At 37.3% G+C, this 23,560-nt stretch overlaps 2 protein-coding genes across 3 annotated transcripts; one reads left to right on the top strand and one right to left on the bottom strand.

The window, feature by feature from the left end:
- Positions 1-1,624: 1,624 nt before the first annotated feature.
- LOC106869222 (ATP synthase subunit O, mitochondrial) lies at positions 1,625-12,252 on the bottom strand. Of its 2 annotated transcripts, none has more exons than XM_089356389.1 (8): positions 12,194-12,252; positions 9,655-9,699; positions 8,066-8,176; positions 6,580-6,652; positions 5,896-5,955; positions 3,981-4,093; positions 2,364-2,450; positions 1,625-1,866 (listed from the first exon to the last, which is right to left on the bottom strand). In XM_089356389.1, exons 1-8 carry the CDS (start codon positions 12,218-12,220, stop codon positions 1,753-1,755), a joined length of 630 nt encoding a protein of 209 aa, XP_089212515.1. In that variant the 5' UTR covers positions 12,221-12,252; the 3' UTR covers positions 1,625-1,752. The 2 variants fall into 2 exon arrangements, with proteins under 2 accessions (XP_089212515.1, XP_089212516.1); XM_089356390.1 differs by lacking the exon at positions 12,194-12,252 and adding an exon at positions 11,472-11,677.
- A 448-nt stretch (positions 12,253-12,700) lies between these two features.
- Positions 12,701-21,667, top strand: LOC106869224 (small ribosomal subunit protein bS6m). The gene is made up of 3 exons (XM_014914871.3): positions 12,701-13,283; positions 16,636-16,775; positions 21,154-21,667. Exons 1-3 carry the CDS (start codon positions 13,236-13,238, stop codon positions 21,407-21,409), a joined length of 444 nt encoding a protein of 147 aa, XP_014770357.1. The 5' UTR covers positions 12,701-13,235; the 3' UTR covers positions 21,410-21,667.
- The last annotated feature ends 1,893 nt before the right edge of the window (positions 21,668-23,560 follow it).

Here is a 23,560-nt window from a genome sequence, read left to right as displayed (position 1 = left end):
CGCGTCGCACGGTCGCCACAAAAACATGTTATATAACATAAGAAGGTTCGCAATGTGAGATGCGAGCAAGTACTAGTAAAGGAAAGAGAGTGACAGAGACAACCGTTAGATATATATAGAGAGTAGGTTTATTAACATAGTGAACTGTGTGTGCGTGCATGCGGTAATATAAACAATACAATGTGTAAGACGGACCATCGTGTAAAGAATATGTATACAACAATGTGTGTGTGTGAGAATACAAGTAACACAATAAGACAGGCCTTCGTGTACAATAGTGTGTATACAACAATATGTGTGTATGTGTGGCTAAGAAATACAGAGCATTGAATAAGAGTCTGTAACAGAGACTATAAGAGTCCTGAACACAAGATGTCTGTACAAGAAGTCGTGGCCGAAGAGCAGAGCTGTGGTGTCACATGTTGAGTGTTGATGCTGTAGACCAGTTGCTTGGTACAGAATATTCTTGCAGGTTGTTCTGGCTGTTCTTCGTGGTGGAAACAATCCACTCAAACAGTGTTGAGATGAAACCGCAGTTACTGTTGTTGGTGTGAACTCTGGTGGTGGTGCTGCCGGCGACGACATTGTAGTAAACAGTAGATCGGTGGTATTGGCGTCATCGCTGGAAACTGGCTGGTTAGTGTGTGGTCAAACGACCAGACCTGTGAGAGGTCTGAAGTCGAGACAAACTGGCATGGTTGAAGCAAGCTTATTTATAGATAAACAAGGCCTCCAGGAAATACTCTCTCACTTGACCTTATTAGAAGGCCATGATTGGACGGTATGCACCCTGGTGCGAAAAAGAACTGTTGACAAATGCCACACAAATAAGAGCCAATCAGGGTGATGGACACAAGGGTCCAAGCAGGCCGAAGGCTAGATGTTAGCCGCTTCGTTATTATTTGTAAATGAATACCTGAGAGAGAGGTTTCACTACAGAGTTATGATTTCCAATGGATGCTCAATTTTGGATTTCCTGTTTTGAAGGAGAGATCGTTGCCAGTGCCCCTGGACTGGCTCATGTGCGGGTGACACATGAAATGCACCATTTTGGGCGTGGCTGTTGCCAGTGCCCCTGGACTGGCTCTTGTGCGGGGCTGTCATAGGATTTTCGAGCGAGATCGTTGCCGGTGTCCCTGGACTGGCTCTTGTGTGGGTGACACATGAAATTTTTCGAGCGAGATCGTTGCCAGTGCCCCTGGACTGGCTCCTGTGCGGGGCCGTCGTAGGATTTTCGAGCGAGATCGTTGCCAGTGCCTCTGGACTGGCTCATGTGCGGGTGACACATGAAATGCACCATTTTGGGCATGGCCGTTGCCAGTACCGCCGGGCTGGCCTTTGTGGGCTTCTACACAGTTTCCATCTACCGAATTCGCTCACAAGGAATTGGTTGACTTGGATTATAGTAGAAGACACTCGCCCAAGCTACTGCACAGTGGGATTGAACCTGAAACCACTTGGTTCCCAAGCAAGTTTCTTAACCACAGAGCCATGCCTGATGATTCTTATAAAACATTTGCTGAGAGCTAAGTAACAGTTTCAATTTACTGTCACTGCATGCGGCCTTTGACCTTTGCAAACAGACTTTAACATTCATTACAACAAAAAATAAAAATAAAAAGGATTTCCAGGTTAAAACTTTTAATTCTAATGAGTTGTTTTACAGGTTCATAAGAATAGAAACCCTACGAAATGACAAACTGCTGAGACACAGCAACATATTTTGACAGGACTAATGTTTGTATCCCAAGATTATACTGCTTGCTTGATTAAGTTTGTGTAAGTCCTAATTTTGGTGGACATAGACATGTCAACAAATTTGTCACCGATGTTTACCAACATTCCTCCAATGATTGTTGGATCCACCTGCAAAGAGAAAAAACATAAATAAATAATTGTTAAAAAAATATATGCAAAGAATTATGCGGGAAATGGATGGTGGGGACCTTAGTAGAGGGTCAAAAGAATTACAAATGCAAAGGTGGTCCTCAGACTGAAGATCTTGACACGATGCTTGCAACACAGTGGACATAGCTAAAGGTACCCAGGAGTCAAATGGTAGTAGTGTTAAACAAAGTGACAGGTTAAGCCTATTACCAAATGAGGTCATCATTATCATTGTTCAATGTCCATTTTCCACATTAGCATGGCTTGGATGGTTTGACCAGAGCTGGTAAGCCAGAAAACTGCACTAGGTTCCAACCGGACTTAACTTGGTTTCTATGACCGGATGCCCTTCCTAATGCCAATATTCATTAGAAATTCCTTGTTAACACAGGAAAGGAGAGAAAAGGGAGGGTAAAGGGAATATAGATGGCAATACGAATAAACAGAACTGGTTGAAGAAACAAGATTGAACAAACCTTTGTTTCCAGAATAAGTTTCTCCTTTTTGTTAAGAAACAACTGTAAAGCTGCTTGAAGTTCCTTCAGAGTTGCAGCATCAAGTTGCTGGTAATGATAGAAAGAGAATTTATTCGGTTAAACTAGAGGTAAAGAAACTGAACGATTATCAATTCAAAGCATGCAAAACATTTAGATTCAGATCAACTGACTGGGTAGAGAAAAATTAAGAGTTCAAACAAAAATTAAAGATATAAAAAAAACTATTTTGTTATTTTTTTTTTTATCAATTCCAGTTTGGTCTTGAGTCAGGAGAAGTCTGACCAAAAGCATTCCAGCCATGACCATCTCATTTTTTATTACGATATTATAGTAATCCCTTGTCATATCATGGTTTATTATTTAAGCTTACGCCGATTCCTCTGTGGTGGTGTTTTGCATTTATAATAAAATAAATACATACAAATAATAGAAATAATAAAAAAATATACAGTACAGTACTGTTTCTACTTTGTGGATTTTCATCTATTGCAGGGGTTTTTGGAATGTAACTCCCACGATAGCCGAGGGATTACTGAATATCACTATATTATCCAGTGGGTCTTTTTTTCCTAGATAATTAGAAAAATACCACAACTACAATTTATAGTAAGCTGAGCAACCACATAAAGCAGTGTTTCTTAAAATGGGGAATAAATAAGTAACCGACTTAATTACTCCTGGGTATGAGTATAAAAAAAAAATGCACCCCTCTGCCAAGCCACTTTGAGCCAGAGTGGCAGACTAGGCTCACCAAACCAGTATGATCTGATGGTCAAATTCATGGCCCCTACATCAGACCATAGTTGGTGGAGAGAACATGCTGAAGCCTTTGTCCTCTAGTGGATTGAACATAGGTATCCAATCCAATGCAATATACCAACATTGTCTGTTCATGGCCAATTGAGAGTTTTTTGGGGTGGGGGGTCATGAATTATTGATACAGAGTCTCAATCATTAGCTGGAAAACTGCATGTCTATTTGCCAAAGTAAATTCTGAGGTCAAACACTGCTCATGTCAGCCTATCTTTATGTCTCTTCTGCAACAGCTTCCATAAAATCCTGTGAATTCAGAAAAATAACACTTGCTTCTAGAATAAGATCAGAGACAGATGTCACTGTGGAAGAATGGTTATGCTATCACATGTAGCTTTACTTATACTTTAGTAATGTTAATATATATTAAGTGTCAGCATAAACACTTTTTTTTTAAAGTTATGAGTAAAGAGAGACAATGGTCTTCTTGAATAGTAAGACTGATGTTGTCAATGTTTACAGGAAAACGTGGACAGGAGTAGGGGAAGAATTCCAGAGGGTTGAAGATGGAAGGAAAGTTTAGTGCAAGAAGTAAGACACAGCTAGCTAGTTCAAAAGAGCATAAAGGCTGTTGCAGTAGTGATTGAAATAGAAAAAGGGAAACAGCATATCTGTGAGACAGTGACTGCAACATGTTGGTGAATGAATCATTGCCAATCACTTGTTTAGATGTGAGCAATTTGTGGAATAGGTGAGATGCCCACTACCGACTTTGAGGTAGTTACTAAGGTGGCATTTCTGAAGTGACTACAGCATATATCAATTCTGCAACTATTTACATACCTTAGCTGTGGTAACAGTGCAGGGCACTTCACCTCTGTGAGAACTCATGATGGTTTCAAATGCATTAATGACACCTGAGAGCTTCTGGATACGTCCGTTTTCAGAGAGAGCTCCTGAAATTAATAATAATATATCATACTATAATATAGTAATCATCATCAGTGTTGTAACTTCCACTACTTCATGCCAGCATGGGTCAGACAGAATTCATTGAGACAAATTTTCCTACGAACAGATGCCCACCCTACTGAATAAAATTAACTATGATAATGAAATCTAAAGATATAGAATTCACAATTAATTTTTCTTTTACTCAAAAATTCAGCCATAAAAGATCTTAGTCAGGAAAGAAGTGTATCAAATCACAGATTATTTTAGGATTTAAGTTCATTTGGTTAGGCAGGATATTGTGCACTAATAGTATTCAATAGCTAGGTTTGTCAATTGAGGACCTAGTTTTGCAGGCCTAAATTAAAGTGCTGCACAGTGGAACTGAACCCAAGACAACATGGTAGGGAAGCAAGCTTCTTAATCACACAGCCATGTCTACACCTTATATACACAGACAGGACAATTCAGAAATAATTCAGAGGAGCCAGTGTTTTGAATAAGGACAATAAGGACCATGAAGGCCATACAAGATGAATTAATTTAATGAACATTTCTTTGAGAGAAGGTAAGCAAGTGCCTAATGGCAATTTCAAATTGCCGTTGGCCAAAAAGGTTGTCTGCATGTTTTATAGATGTTTAAATTTTATATGTCCAGTTGAAGTCAATGTAGGACAACAACTGTGATAATGATGCCTACTGAGGTAGAAGCATGTATTCAGTAGATCCCATGTCTAATAAAAGAAAACAGATGGTCATTTCCTTTTGTCTGTTTTGGAGAATTCCAGAGATTATCGCTCTTCATTTACAGTTGGTCACAATTTCCCCTCGCCATTTGTTTTGCCTTCTTTTGAAACAAAGATTATTTTAATAAACCAAGAATTTTATCTTTTATTTAGTATAGCTTTCTTCATCTTTGTTATAAACATATGCACACACTCACACACAAGAGGAGGTAAACAGATACATGTAGATATATAAACCTGTGTATATTTGTGTGCATACATCTTCATTTTAGCGTGTATATGCGCACACACGAAAATGCAGATGTCTACACACAGATCGACACATATATGCATTAATACTTAAAACAACCCAAACTTATGCAAATATGAAACAGACATAATGATGAAGGTGGTAGTGATTGGTATGTATAATATCTACACTTATATCAAGTTTCAATATGCTGTACTCCTCCTCTCTTTGTTACTCTCCCATATATCATTCATATCCTTACCTATCAATGTGCCTCCCTATTATCACTATCATTCATCCAAGATACCACCTGTTTAACCAGAGATGGCATTTCATTGGCTCTGTCTATGCCATTATTCTTTGTTACTTTCATCACTTTTTTCCCTAACTCTCACACATGTTTACCACTGCTAACCATCACTCCTTTCTGCTAAAGTTCACCTACATAATGAGTTAAAATCCCTTTGAGGATCTAAATACAGATTTTCTTGTTGATATCGAAGTGAATGAAAGGGAGAATAGATTCTTCATAGTATTATTAATAAAAAATACACAAATAAGAATAAACAATGTTCATTTTACCTCGAAATGTCTACTTTTATTAATTATTACAACTAAATCTATCAAACAATCTAAAATACCATTTACATTCAAATACCAATTGCTTTTTTAAAATTTTTTATTACAAATTTTAGACAAAACTTATTGTTTGTAAAATAGACAACAATGTTCAAATGAGTAGTTATTGGGAAGAGTAATTACACCTCTGTTAAATCTGAGGTATTACAGAGATTGGAAATTCAAAGATATCAAATATTATTGATTTACTCACCAAGGAGGTTCACTACAAGATTGTTGTATTTCATCTTCTGAGCAACACTAACCAAGGCAGCTGGAAAATGGCAGGGTAGAAAGTAAATAATTTTTTTTCTTACATACAAGTTAAATGATATTATTCACTTTGAAACACACTTTGCAAACTTAATATTTAAAATACATGTTGTTCAATAAAGCAAGTTCTCTATATGTGACACCCACAATTCAGTTAACATTATTTATGGTCATGAGTTTAAGATGGATTACTCTTTTTTTTTACTTGTTTCAGTCATTTGACTGTGGCCATGCTGGAGCACCGCCCTTTAGTCGAGCTAATCGACCCCAGGACTTATTCTTTGTAAGCCTAGTACTTATTCTATCGATCTCTAGCAGAACCGCTAAGTTACGGGGACGTAAGCACACCAGCATCGGTTGTCAAGCGATGTTGGGGGGACAAACAGAGACACACACACATACATATATATATACATATATACGATAGGCTTCTTTCAGTTTCCGTCTACCAAATCCACTTACAAGGCTTTGGTCGGCCCGAGGCTATAGTAGAAGACACTTGCCCAAGGTGTCATGCAGTGGGACTGAACCCGGAACCATGTGGTTGGTAAGCAAGCTACTTACCACACAGCCACTCCTACACCTATTTACTTAGTTCGCAAAAATAATGATTATGTTTACTCACTCTCTTTATCCTTGCGCTTCAATGATGGGTTTTCAATAAATTGAGTGAGTGACACATCCTTTGCCATCAAACCCTACAAAAGGACAGAAATTACTAAACAATAGCAAAAATTACAAACATTATTTCAATGCTAAAATACATGAACGACAAAAATTTCTATCTACCAAATCCACTCACAAGGCTTTGGTTGGCCCAAACTTATTGTTTGTAAAATAGACAACAATGTTCAAATGAGTAGTTATTGGGAAGAGTAATTACACCTCTGTTAAATCTGAGGTATTACAGAGATTGGAACTGTGCGGTTGGGAACCAAGCTTCTTCCCACATGCCATGTCATTGTTTTTTTTTTATACAAACCCACTTGTTTCCAAGTAAAGGTAATATTTCCAGTAATTCTTCACACTTTGTATGAGGGCTTTATTCTTTTTTTACAAATACTATGCTTGTGTAAGGACAAGAGGAACATATCATCATTAATCAATATTTGTGTCCTACCCTAGCATGAGTTGGCAGATTTTACTGGTCTGAGGTCTATGTTGGTCTTCATTGTCTGCTTAGCAAGATCTCTATGGCTAGATGCCCTTCCTAATGCCAGATATACACACATACATCACTTTTAAGATTATCTCTACAGATTTTCTGTAGAAATTATAGCAGGCACTAATTTGTTACACTGCTTCATATTCAAATACATCTAATGTAAACAATTTGATTGAAGCTGGAAAACTAGATAATGGGTGTATATGCATATCTCAAGAGTTGTTGCTCTTCTTTATTCAGTACCATATCCAACCCATCAACCATCCATGAACTCATTGCTTAAATAGCTACAAAATATAGCAGCGTAACACTATTGGATATACCAATTCTCCATATTTAACACATTCCTGGCAGCTGGTACATACAGTGTCCCTACAAGTAATTAATATACGTATATGTATACAAGAGATTGCTTCCAATTTCTATCAACCAAATTCCAGTCACAAGGTACTGGTCAATCTGCAGCCATAGGTGAAGACACCAACCAAGTGTTTATACTGTTGGGGATGAGCCAGAACCACACAGGCACACACCCTCATTTACGTACATAAGTGTCTTTGTGTTTGGTTTCAATGCGACAACCAGCACTGTTTTGTTTATGTCCTCTGTAATCAAGTAGTTTGGCAAAAACAGACTAATATAAATTTCAAATTTAGACATAAGTCCAGCAGTTTTAGGGAAGAAGAGATAAGTCAATTACATTGACCCTAGTGTCCAACATATACTTATTTTATCAACCTCAAAATGATGAGAGGCAACAGTGTTCTTATTAGAATGACAACTAAGAATGTAAAGAATGTGAAGAAATGCTTCTAAGCATTTTGTTTGATGCTTTAAAAATTCTGCCATTCGTTGCCTTTAGAGACAGATATAATAAAAGGATCTAACTATGAAAATCTAAGAAATATATCATTTTAATATAAATTTCATGTTATTAAGGATTTACCTTGAGTGCAGTAAGATCTTTCTGTACAAGATCAAGCTTGTTCTCTTTTGTTGCAGCAGAGTAGAGAGCTGTGGCATATCGGCCTTCAATGCCAAATACTTGCACAGGGGCCTGCAAAGTTATAAAACAGTATAAATTAAGATTACAAACTCGCAGTAAAAAGAACATAAAACAGAAAAATCAAAATCATTAAATTGTAAGAACACATTGAGAGTTCAGTACTTCAATATTTATTTGTGCAAGGGCTCATTGAAATAATGCATATTATCCAGTGATTGATTCCCTTCAGTCACAGTTCTTAAGAATCAGAAATAGTAGAGGAAAATTGTAGGCCTAAAAGGCTGTCCAGTTCAATATTATAACCAGTAGCAAAGTTTATCAACTTTACCTGCAAGCGTTTAGGCTAACTGGCACTCTGTTGGTTACAATGGTGAGGGTTCCAGTTGATCGGATCAATGCAACAGCTTGCTCATGAAATTAACATGCAAGTGGCTGAGCATACCACAGACAGGTGTACGTTGTAACTGTAATTGTGATTTAGGCCTTGAGTACAAGACTAATAAATTATAACCCACTAAATTCCAGCAAAGAAGGAAAGAACTTGTAACTGGTTTTACTTGTATAAGAGTTATAACAATCTGCAAAACAAAAACCACCTGTTAAACAACAAACACAAGCAAAAAATGCACACATGGAAGAGACTAACTTTTCAGGGATATGATAGATCAAATGCCATACACTAAAAAAACTTTTGGTCATCTCATCCCTAACAGCATACACTTAACATAGCTCTTAGGGAGATTCAGTATGTGGCTCTTTGAAATACAGGCACGACTCATTTTTGCCAGCTGAGTGAACTCGAGCAATGTAAAATAAAATGCCTTGCTCAAGGATACAATGTACTGCTGGGAATTGAACTCATAATCCTGTGATTATGTGCTGAAAACCCTAATCACTAAGCTATGTGTCTTCATTGTAAGCATTTAAGCAGGGCTTTAGTCAACATAATCTCTTCAATAGGGGATAGCTAGAAGAGGTCAAGTGCACTGCTTTGCCGCTTGTAACTTATATCATCATCATGATCCAGTGTTTTTAATACAATCACTCTACTCAGAAAAGAAATTGCAGGTCATGACATTTATATTAGATAAAGTATGTTTAGATATGCTACATCATCATCATCATCATCATCATTGACAATCTGTTTCCATGCTGGCATGGGTTGGACAGTTTGCTAGGAGCTGACAAGCCAGAGGGCTGCATCAGACTCCAGTCGTCTGGTTTGGCATGGTTTCTATAAGATGCCCTTCCTAATGCCAATCACTTTATAGAGTGTACTGGGTGTTTTTTTACAAAATGCCAGCATGGGCACTTTTTATATGACACTGACACAACTGCTCTTTCACAGCCCTTTTATGTGGTGCTGGAATGAATGCTTATTACAAGGGATTAAAAAAAGAAGGCAGGATGGTCATAGGTTTTGTTGATAAGAGATGACATGGAGTCAGCTCAGAAGAACTGATAGTTATTTCAGAGAGTCTAGAAGAAAGAAAAACTGTAACCAGAAATAATAATAATGAAATAAATACCTTTACAAGTTTGTGTCTCAAGGAAGATGTTGCAAACTGCCTCACCTGAAAACAAGATTTTACAAAAAAAAGGTATTAGAAAATGTTATAAAATGATACATCTAAAAAAAAAAAAGAGAAAAAATGTTGAAATCAAAGTAAACAGAATGCAAATACCTAGAGCAGTCATGGACAAACTTCTGTATGTAGCATGAAAAACTTGCATTTTTTTTTTTAATAGTGTAGCATCCCTGATGATGAGAGCCTGTGCCTGAACTAGAGTCGCAAGAAGCAACACACTTTTCTATTGTTAATTACAAGCAAGAGTATCAGGTATAATTCTAAATCAGGGATGATACCAAAATAGGAAAAATGTATTAGTGAGATGTATACAATTTACTCAGCACAACACTGACGTCACCCTACAATGACGATACAAAACTGACAATTACAGAGGGTAAGGTAGCCAATAAATAAGTCTGAAATGTTTATTAACTAAGGTCTTATAGAAGGAAATGGGGGACTGTTTTTCGGCTGCTAGGGTAAGTGAAAAAGTACCTGCTGAGCAAAGGGTTAAACAAATTTCAGTAACAGTCTTAAATTCACAACTAATAAAATGAGGAACTGTAAATTATAACACACACACACAAAAAAACCCCCTTCATTTCTATTTAACAGAGCAAGACCTGCATATGACATTCACATGTACTATACTTAATGTGTTAGTTTTTCAATCAAAACTTTTCATAATTTTGCAACATCAACAGATTTTAATATGTAGCAGAAAACTTTAATCAATGATACGATCTCTATGCTGCTATAAGAAAGCCTGTAAAATGCTGTTTTGTTTAGCAATCATTTTATGACATCTACAAGATTAATAATGGCATAGAGTCTATGCCATAGACCCATATATATAAAAACATACTTATCAAAATGAATACTTAGTATAGGACTACACATTTTACAAGGTTCAGAGTTATTGTTTACCTCAAGGTGAACTCTTAATCAAAAACAAATCTATGGTTAAATGATTTTTGTATTTTTTCAAAGAGCATAGCAAGGACTTCATTACCCAGTGACCTTACTTTTTTTTTCTAAAAGGTAGAGTAGCAACATCCTCGTTTAACATATTTTGAAGTCTATTCATCTTCTCTAGTGATGCTGCCACAAGAAATGTATCTAGTGCACTTTGTGAAGTGGTGTTCAATAGCAAGGGTATCAAGGCTTAGAAACCAAACCAAATGATGACTACTAGCAACATATCGGTCTTTAGAAGCAGTAGTTCACAATACGAAATGGCTTGGACCATGGCAATTTGTCTAACCCATATCTACATGGGAAATGGAGTTAAAATGATGATGGCAAAAACCAAATTTTCAGAAACCAATGGAATACTAGACGTTATTCAGTACTCTTCAAAGTTCGAACCATGAAGGCAGGAATTTAAGAACTTTCGACGTGTACGAGTTCAATGTGATTATGCATTTATCAACCTATACACAACATATTTGTATTTGCTAGTGAAACACGTGTAAATTTTGTGTAGTTTATGATGTTATAATAAAAAGACAAACTAAATGTTCGGTTTTATATATACATATTGACGTTAACTTCATTAGGGGAAGCATGCTTCGTGATTAATATTATTTCAATTTGCAAACTTTTAATTTTGTTCATAAATTTCTGTACGTTTCTTTAAGGTTCTGCAACAAAACTTAAAGATTCTCCATTAATTTAGAGGAAATAATATTTCTTTAAGTATACCGCCAGTAAGTAATAACATTTTTATCAAAATTAGCGGATTTAGGTAAGTTGGTCAATATAAAGATCTTCACCTGGGTTATATTGACTGGTAAGTTCATATACTGTGAAAGGATAAACCTGATGTTAAGGGTGAAGTGCTCCGTCCGTGAGAGACCAACACAAATTTCTTGATTTCTATTTATTAATTGTATCAATTTATCAACCTGGCGTTGAAAAACCCAGTTGCCCTCGATGGAAGTAGGTTATAAAATCATGGAACGTCAAAATAGTTATAACGCTAGATACAAATATAAAACAGAAATAAAAACAACAGTAAAACTGACAGATCTATAGATTTCTCTTGTTCATGTACACGAATATCTTACTGGTATTTTATTAACATGAGTAATGAGTGATTACGTGAAGCTGGTGGAATATGACCTCTATTACCTTGTAACAAGGGAGGTCAATATAGGGTAGTTACTAAGTACTAAAAAAATGGATAGGTAGAAATTGTTTCACAAAAAATAAAGTACAGAACTATGGTTAAAGAATGGTATTTGTGGCAGGTAAAATAGGAGCAAATAAACAATTTTAAACAGATACATAGTGTCTATGATAAACCGTGACCGAAATAATTTAGAGGACATATTCGTAAGAGTACTTTTCGGTTGAACGAAAGAAATGATTCTGAAAATTCAGTATATGGTAGCTAAAATACATTTTTTTGCAACAATGTGATATTCTTCAGGAATTGAGTAAGATTTAAAACATTTGTTTCGAAAGGAATTAAAAAGAAAAGGTTGGTTTTTACCGGTTGTGCTAATTTGAAAGAGGCCATGGTGCTTTGAAGGAGAGTGACAGGAAGTCTGTAGCACTCTTCTATATGAAGATAAATAAGCTAAATCGGCTGACAAGAGGAATATATGGAAACGTTATTGTGTAATAATTTTCAATTGCTGGTTTGTGAGATCCAGCAGGAATGTAAATTATACTGGCCTTTTTTGTAATTATATATATATATATATATATATATATATATATATATATATATATATATATATATATATATATATATATATATATATATATATATATAAACTTTTGTTTATATGCGTTTTGCTCCATTTATTATAACTATTAACATATTTACATTGTCAAGTTGTTTTTTTTAAACCGAGATAATATTTATATATATATATATAAGAGATTAAGACTCTATTCCTTAATTCCTTAGAGCGTAGGCGAGAAAGATATGCCATAATATGCATCTGGAAGATCCTGGAGAGACTTGTCCCAAACTTTGGTATCGAGAGTTACAAAATACTAGAACTGGGCGCCACTGCATAGTGCCAAGAAATCCAAATTTGCCATCAAGATATAGGACAAGATACTGCAAGAGCCTTGCCATCAAAGTATAGGACAAGATACTGCAAGTGCCTGGGCTTCAGAGGACCACAACTCTTCAATATCCTCCCGAAAGACCCGAGAAACCTGCATGGGGTGGACGTAGGTGTCTTCAAAATAAAGCTGAACCTCTTACTGTCAAATGTCCCAGATGAGCCATCTTCGTGGCAGGAGGTGCAGATGAGGGCAGCGGCATCAAACTCCTTCATGCACCAAATATCAATTCCTAAAAAGCATTCGTGAAGTAAAATTGTGTAGCAACACCAAATGGTGGTGCCCCAGCATGGCCACAGCTCATGAGCTGAAACTAGATCAAATCAAATCATATGCTCTACGTATTTTCTATTAAGAGACAGGTTCAGTCATGAAATAAATTTTATAGCTTGTTTGTGCTACCATACTTTACATGTTCTCGCATGGCCATCATATCAACAAAGTAGAGAGGAATCATGCCTGGATACCAATTGTTTTTAATTATGAGATCGGCATTAAATAGGGTGAGTTTTCTATTTATGTTAGATTGTTCCATTGAGTATCTAGCTATATTCAGAGATAATGATGTTATCTTATTGTTTACTAATATATATTTCTCATTATTAATTCGCATCCTATATTTAATCGTTAGCCCTTCAACAATATCCACCCCTGTGCTTTCTGGCCTTTTAAGGTTGGCAATATTTTTCTCTTTCGCTAAAATGTAATTAGTCAATGATGAAGTCACTGACTAAACAGCCAAATATATATTATAAGATGTAATGATGCAGAGCTGTTAAGAGAATAAAGTAACATAACCCTTTATCTGTCCAAAGAATTTTCGTAAGTTTGTCCCACGTCTGTGCTTGTTTTCAGACTTTTAAGATAGCCCCTGTTTCATATGTTCTGAGTAATATAAAGCCTTTCTTTTATAAATCCCAAGTTACTCTGGTTGAAGAAAATTAGGAATGTGTATAGTATATGATGCCTGGACGCCAGAGAAATATGTCCTGTTCATCACATTTAAAACAGAACAGGCGAAGTGTTTACCTTTTGACACATTTACTTATTCGTTTGTTAATTAAGGAAAGCTAAGTTATTTTTCTACACTCCACAGTGTTGCTGGTTTCATTTTTGATTACGGTTTTGACTTAAGTTTAGTAAGATTAGACCAACTGCCCCTTATAATGTAAGGCTAGAGGAGCATCCAAAAGCCGTGAACCGTGGAGAGATTGAAAAAACAGGCACAGTTGAGGTTGATCATTTCAGATGGGGGAGGAAAGACGCCTATCTTTGTGAAGCAGAAGCAAGATCATAGAGAGGGAACAACACTGAGCTATATGACCCCTGAAAGCATCCGTTCATATGTTGAGCTTTTCATTACAGACTCATTGGGCTTAGCATAGCGATGAACACGATGTAGGAGTTTTTAAACAAGAAAAAAAGAACATTTAACTTGCAACCGGTTTTTTTTTTAAATTTAAGTTATTAATTTTTATTACTTAATTGTGATACAAGACAATCGGATAATGAATATAAAGGTTAAATGTTGCACAGTTTGTGGACGTGAGTCCGATCCACGGATCTTTCAACCAATTTATACTCAGGTTTAGGTAACATCTTAAGTAGGAGAATAATAGAATAAGCCTAATATGGACAAAAGGATGGATATAGTTCACCTTTATCATCATCATAATCATTTTAACATTCACTTTTCCATGCTTGCGTAGGTTGGACAGAATTTGGGTGGGGGTGCAGATTTTCTATGTCTAGATACTCTTTCTGTCGCCAACCCTCACCTGTTTCTTATCAAAGTATACCTGAGTATACAATTGTTTGAAAGATCTGTGGATTGGACTGATGTCCACAAACTGTGCGACATTTAACCTTTATATTCATTACCTGATTGTCTTGCATCATAATCAGGTAATGAAAATTAACAACTTTAGGTTTTGTTTTAAATACTGGTTGAAGGACATAGACACACACACACACACATGAACTCATCGATGAAAATCCAGTCACATATAGAAAAATTAATAATTAAAAGCACAATAAATAAGTATGATATAATACAAAGTAAATATCATAAGATAAAGATAATAAAATATATATGATGTGTCTCTTTCACTTTCTGTCTACCAGATTCACTTATTAAATTTAGGTCAACCTGGGACTATAATAGAAGGCACTTGCCCAAGGTTCCACACGGTGGGCTTGAATCCAGAACCATGTGGTTAGGAAGCAAACTTGTTAACCACACTACCATTCCTATACATATTCGCTGTAAATTTATAAAGGATTCTGATCGGAATTCCAAGGTCATTATGATAGGCATGCAGAAGGCCAGAAGGTACAATGGTTGAAATGTTGTGACTATAACAACCAAGACAAGGACACTAGTACCAATGTATTAGTATATTACATGCTGCAAATATACTTTTTGAATTAAACATTGTGTGGTTGTTATTTAGAATTTATTCAGGCAGGCTTAATGTATGATAGTATAACTAAACAAAATAGCTAATCAATTTTTAATTTATGAGTTAAGGTAGCAAACTAGCAGAATCATTAGCATGCCAGGCAAAATACATAGTGGTGCATTGTCCATCCTTATGTCCTGAGTTCAAATTCTGCCAAAGTCAGCTTTGTCCTTCATGCTTTCGGGGTTAATAAAATAAATGCCAATTGAGTACTGGGATCAATATAATTGACTTACCTGCTCTCCAGAAATTGCTGGCCTTGTGCCACAATTGGAAACCAATATTAATCTGTATGTTTGAGAAATCGAAGATAAGTTGTTTTGACCCTGGAAATTTTTGAAACATATGTGTAAATGGATCAAGTTACCCCCATGGATGTTATAAAGAATTCTCATTATTCTGAGAACATTATGAAGAAGGTCAGAGAGTACAATAGTTGAAATGATGTGACTAGCATCCAAGGAGAAAACAGCTGACTTTGACAAAAATGAAAATTTCTGGTGTTTTGGGCCCCAAAAAAGAATCATGTATAAATATTCATCTCGCTAAATAAATATTCACCTCAAAAAATTAGAATTAATGAAGGAGCCTCTACCTTCTAGAAATAGAAGCCACATCTCCCTTAATTCACACTCTACATCTGTAAAAAAGGAAGGACAAAATATTTATTGAACTCCTAAAGACAGGAGGGCCATGGTTGAAAAGTCTTTGACTATAAATCTGCTAAACCATGGCTGATCGAGAGCTTGACAATATTTAATAGACTGCACCATTTTATTAAGTTTCTGGCTTTGTGCTTAAGTGTGCTTAATACTTGATTTGGAAATGTCTTGCAATATTTCTTTTGGCTTCTTACATTCTGAGTTCAAATCCTCCTCTGGGCAACTTTTCATCTTTTTAGGGTTGATGTAGTAAAGTATTAATCAAGAACTCAAGTTGGTTGTTGTAATCAACTAGCCCATGTTAATGAGAATTTTTTGTTTTACTAGCTGGGTCTAGAAGACAAGGCTGTGCTTGTGGCTTTTGCAGAGCTTACTTGAACTGATAAGATTGATGTTGTTAATGTTCCTCTTGAATTTTTCTAATTGAATGCCTTAAGAAGAGGTATGGACCATGGGAAGTCAAGGCCAGGCATAAGGACAAAATTACTGGCCGTCTACTGAAATTAGAAACTGTGGCACTGGGTTAACTTTGCTTTCATGCTCCCAGAGTCAGTAAATTAGCAGTTAAATGTTGGTAGGTATGTTAAGCTATATTCTCTCCCTGTGTCGTAACATTGTGACCTTGGTGCTTCTATTAGAAATCGTGTCTTTTAGAATTGGATGAGTAGCAGACAAGATAGCTCAAACTGATGAAATGATTACTTATATATTCTTGTTTCTTTACTTTACAGTCACAACTCCATTCTACCATACGAAGGAGTTGTGAAGCTATAATTGAAAGGAAAGGAATCATCAGATCACTGGAGAACATGGGAGAGCAACAACTTCCATATATAATGAGGAAACATCAACAAGTTCACCGTGAAGGAAGGTAATATTGGTGTTTATTAAAACTCACAAATAATATGAATAAAATTTTACTTCTTTACTCTCTCATTAACCCTTTAGCATTTAAACTGGCCATATCTGGCCTAAATATTCTACCTGTTTTATCTTCATACTGGTCAGATCTGGCCTTTTACACCTACCCTACAGTGTCATTTTAAAAATAAGTAATCGCATCATCAAAATCTCAAAGGTATGAGGTAATGCATGATTAATTCAAAACGACATGAATACTTAAGCATTGCATTTGACAAAGTAACCTGAATGCTAAAGGGTTAATTAATTGGAGAACAGGAACAGCACACATGATCTATATATGCCCCATAAACTGATGAGATAAGTGTGGTTTGCACTGGTAGAAAATTGTGTATTTAAGGAGGGAATTTCAGATGTTTGTGGTTTTGTAGAAGAATGGAAGGGGGAAAAATATGTACAGCGGATGTCTATGAAGTGACATCCACTGTACATAGCATGTTGTAGTGTGTTATAAAAAATCAACCAGAAGACCTTTAATGAAATGCAGTCTAAAATTAATATGCTGTCCTACAAATTTGAGTAGTCTTTCAACATTGGGAGAGTGTACTGCAAAAGTATATCCTGAATATAGTGATTAGGTCTGTTCTTTACTGTTCCTAATGCTAGCCACTTTACAGAATGTACTGAATGTAATTAAAGAGATAGAGACAAATAAGGCAGGAATTCTTGAATGGACATGGTATGAATCCATTTACCTCTGACAGGGGTAGTGGGTGCTTTTATGTGCCACTGGCACGAGGGCCAGTCTGGTGGTACTGGCAACAGCCACGCTCAAATGGTGTTTTTTACGTGCCACCTGCACAAGAGTCAGTCCAGTGGCACTGGCAACAACTTCGCTCGAATGTTTTGTCCACGTGTCACCTGCACAAGTGCCAGTAAGGCGATGCTGGTAATGATCACACTCAAATGGTGCTTTTTACGTGCCACCGGCACAGAAGCCAGACAGCTGCTCTGGCAGTGATCCCGCTCGGCTGGTGCTATTAGCACTCCGCTGTTACGGGTGCCAGTCATTGAATTTGGTTCATTATCAATTTCAATTTCACTTGCCCCAACAGGTCTTCACAAGCAGAGTTTAGTGTCCAATGAAGGAAGGTTGTCATGGGTGCCAGTCGTCGAATTTAGTTCGATTTTGATTTCACTTGCCTCAACAGGTCTTCGCAAGCAGAGTTTTGTGTCCAAAGAAGGAAAGGTACGCATAAGTGGGCTGGCTACACCCCTGGTAAAGACCACGGGTTATGGTCTCACTTGTCTTGCTGGGTCTTCTCATGTACAGCATATTTCCAAAGGTCTCTGTCCCTAGTCATTGCCTCGATGAGGCCTAATGTTCGAAGGTTGTGCTTCACCACCTCATCCCAAGTCTTCCTGGGTCTACCTCTTCCACATGTTCCCTCAACCGCTAGGGTGTGGCACCTTTTCACAGCTATCCTCATCCATTCTCGCCACATGACCATACCAGCACAATCATCTCTCTTGCTCACCACAACTGATGCTTCTTAGGTCCAACTTTTCTCTCAAAGTACTTACACTCTGTCAAGTATGCACACTGACATTACACATCAAGCAGAGCATACTGGCTTCATTCCTTGCAAGCTTACGCATGTCCTCAGCAGTTACGGCCCATGTTTCACTGCCATGTAACATGGCTGTTCGTACACATGCGTCATACAGTCTGCCTTTTACTCTGAGTGAGAGGCCCTTTGTCACCAGCAGAGGTAAGAGCTCTCTGAACTTTGCCCTGGCTATTCCTATTCGAGCAGCTACACTTTCAGCACACCCTCCCCCGCAACTGACTTGATCACCTAGGTAACAGAAGCTATCAACCGCTTCTAGTTTTTCTCCCTGGAATGTGGCAGAAGTTTTCTGCACATTTACAGTGTTTATTGCTCCTGAGCATCTGCCACGCACAAAAACTATCTTGCTAGTTAGCCTTCCTTTGATATTGCTGCACCTCTTATGTGTTCATACCTTACACTGGGTACATCTTATAGAGTTTCTACCTACACCTTTTCTACAGATCGAGCAGGGCCATCTTCCTGAAGAGGTTTGTGGTTTGTCTACCTCCCTACTTATTAGGACTTTGGACTCTAAGGCCCTTCGATTCTAATCCTTGTTTCCATACCTGAAACATCTCCTCTAGTTCTGATAGTGACTCAGCAATTAATGCAAGGTCATCAGCACAGAGGAGCTCCCAAGGGCATCCTGTCTTGAATTCCTCTATTATCGCCTGGAGGACTATGATAAATAGGAGGGGGCTGTACTCATTGCCAACCCTTACCTTACTGACAACGTCTCTGTACATATGCTTGCACAGCTCTCACTAGCCATTCATCTAGCCCTAGTTTCCTCATTGACCACCAGATAAGCGATCGGGGGATCCTGTCAAAGGCTTTCTCCATGTCAACGAAAGCCAGGTACAGAGGTTTGTCTTTGGCTAGGTATTTCTCCTGCAGCTGCCTTACCAGAAATATAGCATCAGTGGTGTTTTTCCCAGGCACGAACCCAAACTGCATCTCTTCTAAACTGACTCTCTCCCTAATTAGTTGGGCTATGACCCTCTCCGTGACCTTCATTACCTAAGCCAACACCTTGATACCTCTGTAATTATTTGTATCTAAAGTGTCACCTTTACCTTTGTATCAGTTGACTATGGTACTGCTACACCAGTCATCGGGTATGACTCCTTCGTGTATCACCTGGACAACTATACGGGTGACTAGGCTATAGCCGACACCGCCAGATATTTTGAGCATCTCTGCAGTGATTCCTGATGGGCCAGAGGCTTTCTCTGTCTTCATACTCTTCATATATATATATATATATATATATATATATATTCTTCATATATATATATGAAAAGAAAGGTCATTTCTGAAACACCATCAATCAACATTAAGGTAAAAAAAAAAAATGAAAGATACTCTCTCTCTGCTGTGAGGTAAGGGAAGTAATTCACAAACAAGTAATGATTTATTTACCTTGTTTCGAAGACCTGAAAATTATAGTAGTAATATTACATCTAGTGAATTCACTGTGAGCGTGTAATATGTTGCTTTAATCTATTTTCATTTGCTCATCAAACCTGCTGCAACACCGTTTTTTAATGTATCCTAGTTTAGCAGCATCAGGCTCTAGATACTGTTTTGTAGCGAAATATAAGTCGCTCTAGCTTTAAAGGGACACAACTCGGTGTTAAATACTTCAGAATAGTATTGTTCAACCTAGCTATTCTTTTTTTACTCTAGGCACAAGGCCCGAAATTTTGCGGGAAGGGGCCAGTCGATTAGATAGACTCCAGTATGCAACTGGTACTTAATTTATCGACCCCGAAGGGATGAAAGGCAAAGTCAGGCTCGGCGGAATTTGAACTCAGAATGTAAAGACAGACGAAATACCGCTAAGCATTTTGCCCGGCAGAAAGACTAAGGCCCGTCCCCCGGAAGGCTGACGTTCTGGGAAGTCAAGTCCTGTCATAATAATGACAAGTGCCTTCATCCTCATCATTTATCGTCTGTGTTCCATGCTGGCATGGGTTGGATGGTTTGACAGGATCCGGCTAGTTTGAGGGCGTTGATGGTCTCCAATGTTTGCTTTGCCAAGGTTGCTGCAGATGGATGCCGTTTCTTAATGCCAGCCACTTTACAGAATGTACTGAGGTGATGAAAGGAAAAGAGATAATAAATATGGGCAGGTATTATTTGCGTTGAGATGGTATGAGTCCACTTACTTCCAACAAGCTGAGCGTATTTTTGTAATGGTAGAAAAGATGAAGAGAAGGGACTGCTTACCTGTGAGTCAGAAGCTGGTTGTGTCTGTGAATAACTGAGCTGATCATTTGCATGATCCTTTTCTTGATGCAAACTGGGATATCTTCTGTGTAGCAGCAGCAGTAGCAGCATTGTCCCAAATGTGAGGGCAGTGCTCTACTTCATCTGAATTTTGTAAATTATCAATAATTATTGGTGATGAGTGAAATATTTTCTGGCCCAAAAAAGAAAGGCCAGTTTTGGGATATGATGTTATCTGTGTGAAGACATGCTTTTGCCAGGGATAGATCCTAAGTAATAGTGGGGCCCAACAATTGTAACATTTATGCTTCTTGCTGTTGAAAGGGAACAAGATTGAAAATATTTTTGTGCTTTTGAGTTCACTTGCCCAAGGTGCTCTGCTGTGGGACTGAACCAGAAATCATGTGGTTAGGAAGCAGACTTAGCCAAACAGCCACAAACTCATAAAATCACTCTCTCTGTTTACTTCTTGTATTGTTTGATAACTTAGATTAAGGAACTTCTTGTGTTCTTCTATGTATATGTTACTTTTCTTCTTTCCAGGTACTTCTTGATTAATTTTGACAGTCCAACCGACAAAATTACTGACTTAAGTGAGTATCTACAACGTGATGTTGATATCGTAAGGCCAGGAATAATTCTCAGCAAGGAGGAACATTTACGCCCTTGTGAGTATGGTCCATGTGTGTTTGGAGAACTGCCCAATCCTGATCATGAAAAGCGAATTTGGCGAACAAGAGTTTTGAAACGTTTGAAGATATCTCGAAATAGGAACGACCCATCTGCAGCATTAAGCTGAAATTAAGAAGAAACTGCTTTTGTTTTTTTTTTTTTGTATTGTGGATTCTATGAGTCCTTCATGCTGTTTTGTAAATAGTGCTGCAAGATACTTGATTCTATACAACTATACATAGTTTTGAAGGAATTCTTGTTTATTAGAGATGAGTTTCTGTACATTTTTGTGTACCAGAGATAACTAAATGAACTGGTTTCAAGACATTTACTTTCACCAACCAGTTTTAACAGAAAAGAAATAAAATTGTTGGTTTTTTATTAATGATTATTTGCATTTATTTATCATGTAACTGTTTTGCATTTGGCATTTTATGTAAATTTTTTTATCCTTAACCCTTTAGTGTTTAAACCAGCCATATCTGGCCCAAATATTCTACCTGTTTTACATTTAAACTAGGCAGATCTGGTATTTCACACCTACCCTACAATGTCATTCTAAAAAAAAAGCAATCACATCGTCGAAATCTTGAAGCTGTGAAATAATGCATGATTAACTTCAAAGAATGTCAATAAATAAGCATCACATTTGACATCATCATCATTGTTTAACGTCTGCTTTCCATGCTAGCATGGGTTGGACGATTTGACTGAGGACTGGTGAAACCAGATGGCAACACCAGGCTCCAATCTGATTTGGCAGAATTTCTACAGCTGGATGTCCTTCCTAACGCCAACCACTCAGAGAGTGTAGTGGGTGCTTTTATGTGCCACCCGCACAAGAGCCAGGCCAGGGGCACTGGCAACAATCTCGCTCGAAAATCCTATGAAGGCCAGTCAGGCGGTACTGGCAACGGCCACGTTGACAGAGTATCTGAATGCTAAAGGGTTAAAGTCCTTTTAATGAGCCAACAAATAAGATTATGTACTTGCCCCCCGATAGAAATAGTAGCTGAATCTTTCTCATATTAGACTGTACAGACATTGTAAAAGAGAAGGACACATTACATAGTGCAGCCCTTGATACATACACTCATCACTCATCATCATTGTTTTAATGTCCACTTTTCATGCTTGCATGGCCTGATGAAATAAATTGGAGAAAATTTTCTATGGTCAGATGCCCTTTCTGTTGCCAGATTTTGCTTGTTTTTTAAGTAAGGTAATTTTTTCCCTTGGCCAGACGTTTTCACAGAAGACTGAAAATGAATTACACGACTTGCATTAGGGTAACACTCACAACCATTACTTGATGTCAAAATAAAGAGACAGTAACACACACACACACACACACACACACACACACACACACGTGTGCGCACACACACACACACACACACATACACACACACACACATACACATGGAGGCATAGTTAGTTTTGGTTTCAGTCCTGTTACATGCACCTTTGGCAAATGTCTTCTACTATTGCTTCAGGTCAGCAAAAGCCTTCTGAGTGGATGTGATAGATGGAAACTGAAAGAAGACTGTCTCATATATATATATATATATATATATATATATATATATATATATATATATATATATATATATATGTATATATATATATGTATGTATGTATATATATATATCCTTTATGTATACATTTATATATATATATTCTGTTGCCAACTCTTGCTTGTTTTTAAGTAAGTCCCCTTTACCAGATATGTTTTCACAGAAGACTGGAAATGAATATATATATATATATATATATATATACACACTTATGATGGATTCTCTCCCCATGACAACAAATGAGGCTTCAGTAAAATGAAATGGTAGTCATGTTCAATGGACACAAACGTTTCTTTTGAGGCTTGCTGGTGCCTTGCAAACCTTTTGGCAAATGGAACAAATTGAGGACTCAGTTTACTTGAATGTTTGTGGTTCATTTACTATGTATTTTCTTGAGTAGATAACAAGGCCTGCTCTGCTTTGTGCCACAAAACCACAATGACAGGTAAGGTTTCTATTTAGAGGAGCAGTGTTTTGCCAGTGTGCCTTCATGTTTGCATGAAGTTGGTTCCGATGTTGGAGTTGGCTTTGCTGAAATCATTGAACTGAGGAGAAGCAGGGCTGGTGCCAGGTCCTGCGTTTTGATGCTTTGTTTTCCCAGCAAGAAAAGGGAATGTTGCATTGCTTTAGATTGTCTTTTTGTTTGTCTTCCTGTTGGGAATTGTCCAAAGAGAAGTTACTTTGGAATTCTGATATCACTC

The sequence above is a fragment of the Octopus bimaculoides genome, chromosome 8, assembly GCF_046866305.1.
Source record: "Octopus bimaculoides isolate indiv1 chromosome 8, ASM4686630v1, whole genome shotgun sequence".
NCBI classification, from domain to species: domain Eukaryota; kingdom Metazoa; phylum Mollusca; class Cephalopoda; order Octopoda; family Octopodidae; genus Octopus; species Octopus bimaculoides.
The sequence above is the reverse complement of the archived record's forward strand: the minus strand, read 5'-3'. Positions and strand labels throughout refer to the sequence as shown.